Source organism: Amaranthus tricolor, chromosome 5, assembly GCF_026212465.1.
Source record: "Amaranthus tricolor cultivar Red isolate AtriRed21 chromosome 5, ASM2621246v1, whole genome shotgun sequence".
Classification (NCBI taxonomy): Eukaryota; Viridiplantae; Streptophyta; class Magnoliopsida; order Caryophyllales; family Amaranthaceae; genus Amaranthus; species Amaranthus tricolor.
In genome coordinates, this window is record NC_080051.1 from 11,273,992 (window position 1) to 11,279,991 (window position 6,000).

Consider the following 6,000-nt stretch of genomic DNA (forward strand, 5'->3'; position numbering starts at 1 on the left):
CCCAAAATGGGTTTTTATATATGGGCTAATTCCCAAACCGTATCTCCCCTCAAAACCACATACCTAATTCCCCTCCTTAACAAAAGCCCAACAATTGCTTTAATAATGCGGGCTTATTTTGCCAAACTAACTCCTCATCATGGATTTTTTATTGTGGAGCAATAGAGACAATGATGATTGACCCTAATGGCCTTATATCTACCGCTCCTACAACTCAGACCTACATCCAAACAGCTAATAGGGAATGTGTTGGTGTGGATCAGGCTGGCACTGTTGATATTTCCCATCTATTCTCTTAAATAATTGTTTTCTCATCCCTAACTAATTTCATGATTTATTATTTGTTAGTCAATTGACTAGAGAACTTAATTGTACTGTTTTCATGACTTTCGATGAGTGTAATGTGCAGGATGCTCAAACCGAGACGATCATTAGACGTGGTACTGAACTATGGGGTTTGTACTATGTGGATGAGATGACACAACACGGTCAGGCTATGATTACTCATGAGTCCCCTAAGACGGTTAGGTCATCCTTTAGGTTATCTAAAACGTTTGCTTCCTTCTCTTAAAAATTGCACTGTGACTATCCTGTGAAATATGTGTTTTAGCTAAAAGTCACAGACTCATATTTTTCCAGTAGGACTCATACTGATCGCCTTGGTGCTTTAAAACATTCTAATGTATGGGGCCCTAGCCCAGAGTTTACTTCCCATGTATTTTCTTATTTTTACTTATTTGTGGATTTGTGGATGATTGCACTTTGAAACACAAATCTGAAGTCTATACAGTCTTTGTTAAGTTTTATAAGATGCTTCGTACTCAATTTTCCAAATTTTATGATCTGATAATGAGGGTGAATACATTACATTAGACATGAAACAATTTATTTCTAACCATGGCATGCTTCACTAATCACCCGTCCTGATACCCCACAACAAAATAGAGTGGCTGAACGGAAAAATCGTATCCTCCTTGAAATTACTAAAGCTCTTATGATTGAGTCTCATGTTCCTATTGTTTCTGCTACCTATTTAACTAATCATCTTCCCACAAAAGCCCTAGACTACAAGACTCCTCTTGACACTCTAATTCACATGTTCCTTCCTCTTTACATTCCTTACCCCTAGGGATGAGCATAGGTCTTAGACCCTAAGGGTCTAGACCTAACCTGACCCTAATTTTAAGGGTCTAGGTCCACCTATTTTTGGACCCTATGGATCCGGATCGGATCTGGGTCCATGACTTTAGGGTCCGAGTCTGGGTCTACACGTTTGAAACCTAGATCCCGACCCATGAACCCATTTTACATCTTTTTAAAAAAAATTATATATTAGTTATCATGTGTATTTAATTATTTGATTTGAAATTTTGTTTTATTTCTAAACATTACATGATTTTTGGACTTTCTCGGTCCATGTAATTTAAAATGTGGTCGTTGTATCTATACTTGAAAAAGTAAAGACCTTATAAATATTTCGTTATAAGAACTTGAATGTTGGAAAACTTCATATATTTATTCGTTCAATAAGCATAAAGCATTAGAAGATCCTTGTTAGTCGAAAATGTTTAAATAATTTTATGCGAATGGTTGAAATTGTACTTCATAATATATTTTTAAAAAATTTTCAGGAAAAAAAATAAAATTGTTTTGGACCCAAATCCAGACCCTAGACTCGCCAAACCCTAAGGGTCTGGGTTTGGGTCCGGGTTTGGGTCCAAAATTTTCAGACCCTGCGGATCTGGATCCGAGTCTGGGTCCAATAAAAAAATTAGGGTTTGGATCTGGGTGTAGCTGGACCCGACCCATGCCCATCCCTACTTAACCCTCATGTATTTGGTTGTGTAGTATATGTCTATCTTCCAAAACGGGCTAGAAACAAGTTGGAACCTCAAGTGATTAAATGTGTCTTTGTTGATTACGGGGATAATCAAAAGGGTTAATATTGCTTTGACCACATCTAAAACCGATCATATACCACTATGGACAATGACTATTTTGAACAGCCTTATTAGTCCTCAGAGGGAGACCTTAAGTGATGACCTAAGCTGGTTCACATAACATGTTACGATGGATCTGAACCCCAAAGTGCAAGTAGGACCGAATGCCGACGTTGTTACTGAAACCATAGTATCTCCTCTTCTGTCCATCCCAATCCTATCTATCAAGAAGTAATTATTAAACCTCATGAAACTGTTAATTGTGAACATGATCCACTATCCAATGTCGAGAAAACAAACAAGTATGAGATACCTCGTAGACGCACCAAGGGTTTTCCACCAAAAAAGTATTATCCGGAGTTTAAAACTCAACGATCCAGATATCCTCTGCAGAAGGTCAGTGGGGAAAACATATCCTAAACAAACATTGCTTTCATTGCATCTTTATACTCCACTAATATTCCTAAAAATGCTGAGGAAGCCCTCAAAGATGAAAGATGGAGATAATCCATGGAAATTGAATACATGGCACTGCAGGAAAATGATACATGGGAAAAATGTAATCTACGAAAGGGAAAGAAAAAGGTGGAATGCAGATGGATGTTCTCCGTAAAATATCAGGCAAATGGAACACTTGAAATATATAAAGTTCGGCTAGTGGTCAAGGGGTACACTTAGACATAGGGGATCGATTACTCTGAAATTTTCTCACCTGTAGCCAAGATAGACACTATTCGAGTTTTGTTCTCCGTTGCAGCAAATAAAGACTGGCCCTACCACCAGTTTGATGTGAAAAATGCTTTTCTACATGGCAATATTGAAGAAGAAATGTATATGGAAGCTCCACCTGGATATTCCCAAGAGTTTAGTACAGGAAAAAGGTGCAGACTTATAAAGGCTCTTTATGGCCTGAAACAATCCCCAAGGGCGTGGTTTGGAAGATTCACTACAGCAATGAAGTTTGGCTATAGACAAAGTAACTCATATCACACTCTGTTTTTGAAGAAAGAAAAGGACAAGATCACATGCCCAATAATCTATGTTGACGATCTGATCATCACCAGGAACAATGCAGAGAAAATTAAAGAACTAAAGAGGAAGTTTATTTTTTAAAATTTGAGATGAAAGACTTGGGTAACCTCAAATATTTTCTTGGTATTGAGCTTTTGAAATTAAAAAAGAGGATTTTCATTCATCAAAGGAACTACATTCTTGATCTACAGGCCTTTCAAGAATGTTTGACTGTAAATAAGCTGAAACACCTATTGTAGCCAACCATGGGCTCTAAATCCTTAAAAGTGCAAAATTAGTTAATTGAGAACAATATCAGATAATGGTGGGCAAGCTTATCTATTTGTCTCATACAAGGTCGAACATAGTATATGTTATAGGAGTAGTGAGTAGATTCATGCATCTTCCCCAAATAAAACACATGACAGTTGTGATGAGAATCCTAAGATATTTGAAAGGAACAAGAAACACAGGCATTTACTTTGACAAAAATGAACACCTAGATCTATTGGCCTATATAGATGCAGATTGGCGGGAGATCCGTAGAAAATCCACTTTCGGGTACTTTACCTTGGTGGGTGGAAATCTGGTTACATGAAGTAAAAAACAGATGGTAGTTGACCTATCAAGAGTCGAAGCAAAGTTTAGAGAAATTACTAAAGGGATAACAGAAATCCGGTGAACTTGAAAACTTATGAATGAGCTCAAGTTTCCACAAAAGACAGTGGTGCAAACTTTACTGTGATAATAAATCCGTCATCAGCATTTCAGAGAATCTAGTTCAACATGATAGAAAGAAACATGTCGAGATTGATACACGTTATAAAAGAAAAGCTAGAAGGTAAAATCACTAGCCTTCCATTAGTCAGATTGAAGGATCATCTAGCTGAAATCCTCACAAAGTTGTTAGCACTGAAGCCTTTGATACAGTACTGCGCAAATTGGGCATTGGAGATCCTACGCCCAACTTGAGGGACTATAGGAAATTATAATTAAATAATTGTAATTGATTAGAATAATGTTAACTTAGGAATTTAGTATAATATGTTTCTATAATTAGCTTGCTAGTTTATGTATAAATAGAGGTGTAATTATTCATTATAACAATACAAACAAAGTATTCAAAAACCCAAACGATCTATATTCTGCATTATTATTCTTTTCATTTGTCTTAACATCCCTTCAAAATCAATTTCTTAGTTTGTAGCTTTCAACAAGAATATAAAAATTTCTAATTTTTCTTCTGGTTTCCATTCGAAAGTTCACTGACAACAACAAAATCATCAAAGTAAGCAAATTACGGACAAAGATGATAAATAAATAAATAAATAAAACACATACCAACACAATTGACCTTTGAACTGAATGTTTCAGTAGCTACTTGTTCTTTATAACTCTTAAATCCTTCAATAACAACCTACATATTCAGAAATTCAGTATTAAAAGAGACAAACAAAGTACGCCAAAAGTTGATAAGATTTGTTTATAAAGAATACATGTGTTTATAACTCTAAATCCTTCGATAATTATCTAAAACTTCATATATTCAGTAACATAAAAAAAACGACAAGAAAACGTAAGCAAAACAAGAATCCAATTTCGCGTCAAACTTAACACATTACTCCATTACATTATACATTCATTGATAAGAGACGATGAACAAATTATGACCGCAATTCCGAAACACAATTAATTCAAGCAATTGATACAATAATCGAAATTAAGACCATCAGATAAGGGTTTAAAACAATAAAAATTAAATTAAAAAATTAAATTAAAAATTAAAAATTAAAAAAAAAACTCAAAATAGAAGAATTACCTGCTTAATATGCATAACTACAGAACATAAACTACCGCAACCTCTGCAAGTAAAAACAAAAATTAACTTAGTTCAACTTATATAAATAGTAATGGATCATAAATCAGAAATCAACAACAAAATTGCGAGAAATTCAGCAAATTACACTGCGGAAGAGATAAACCTGAGTTTCTAGGGTTTCAAGTATGCTTACTAGTTGCAGTAGTAGTGCGTGGTGAGAAATATTGGCGGGATTTGGAGAGAGAAATGAAGTAATGAAGGCGGGAGAATGCAAGAGTTAGAGAGAAGCGAGAGATGGATTGTCAAATGGAAGATTTTTGTTTTAGAGGATTTTTCGGTTCTTCACTAGTCTCACTAAAATTCCCGGGCAAGTCTTGTGATTTTCCACTATTTTTATATTTTTCTTCCTTCAAGTACAGTTGTTGAACTTGTATGAACAATTCTTTTCAAAAAAAAAAAAAAAAAGACCTTTTATTAACAATTCGGCACGATTGAATTAAGTTGAATCTTTTCCTATAATATTGCAAAAATGAAAAATATTTCCCACTTTGCATGAAATGGAAAATTATTTCCGACGATACCGTCCACGTGGCAATTTGTTTTGTTTAAATATTCCAGACAAAACCGCCAAATGAGATGGCGGTTTGCATTAACCAGTAAACCGCCACATGAAGTAGCGGTTTGGTTAGGGCAAACCGCCATCTCATGTGGCGGTTTGCTCTGTGCTCGTCCAACGTTTTACTTTATTCTTTCAATTCCCATATAGTTAGCGCAACCTGCATTAAACTAGTTCAATACCATCTATTCCATAATAATCAACTACGAACCAGCTTTATTTGAAAACATTAATTATGAAAATAATGCGAAGATATATTACAATCATGGAAAGTGATACAAGAAGTTGAAATCATATAAGTTGATACAAAGTTTGTTAAACTATAATCCCCAGCCCCTTTTGTTGTGCGCACCGGTGGATGACGATGGTGTATACTCGTCAACCTCTGCAATGACATTAAGAGCAGGAGCTCATCGTTGACTAGCACGCTGATATGTGATGATCCTTTGCGGAGGCGATGGATGTGGAGGAGGAGTGGTCATGGAAGCTGGAGGAACAAATGGCGACATAGCACCGGATGTCGATGGGGATCTAGAAGACCGACCTCGAGTAGATGAACGCTCGCGACCTCTTGTGGACCGAGTACTTGATCCTTCGGAAGAGCTACCTCAGTG

General features: G+C 35.9%; 1 protein-coding gene across 1 annotated transcript in view; it reads right to left on the reverse strand.

Annotated features, from left to right (window-relative positions):
* LOC130813887 (structural maintenance of chromosomes protein 3) overlaps positions 1 to 5,147 on the reverse strand; it is a 31,313-nt gene extending 26,166 nt beyond the window's left edge. Inside the window, exons 1-3 of the mRNA XM_057679790.1 lie at positions 4,916 to 5,147; positions 4,771 to 4,813; positions 4,293 to 4,368 (exon numbers count right to left, since the gene is read on the reverse strand). Coding sequence (XP_057535773.1) covers positions 4,293 to 4,368; positions 4,771 to 4,785 — 91 coding nt within the window. The 5' untranslated portion in view covers positions 4,786 to 4,813; positions 4,916 to 5,147. The remainder of the gene's footprint in view (positions 1 to 4,292; positions 4,369 to 4,770; positions 4,814 to 4,915) is intronic.
* Positions 5,148 to 6,000: the final 853 nt, after the last annotated feature.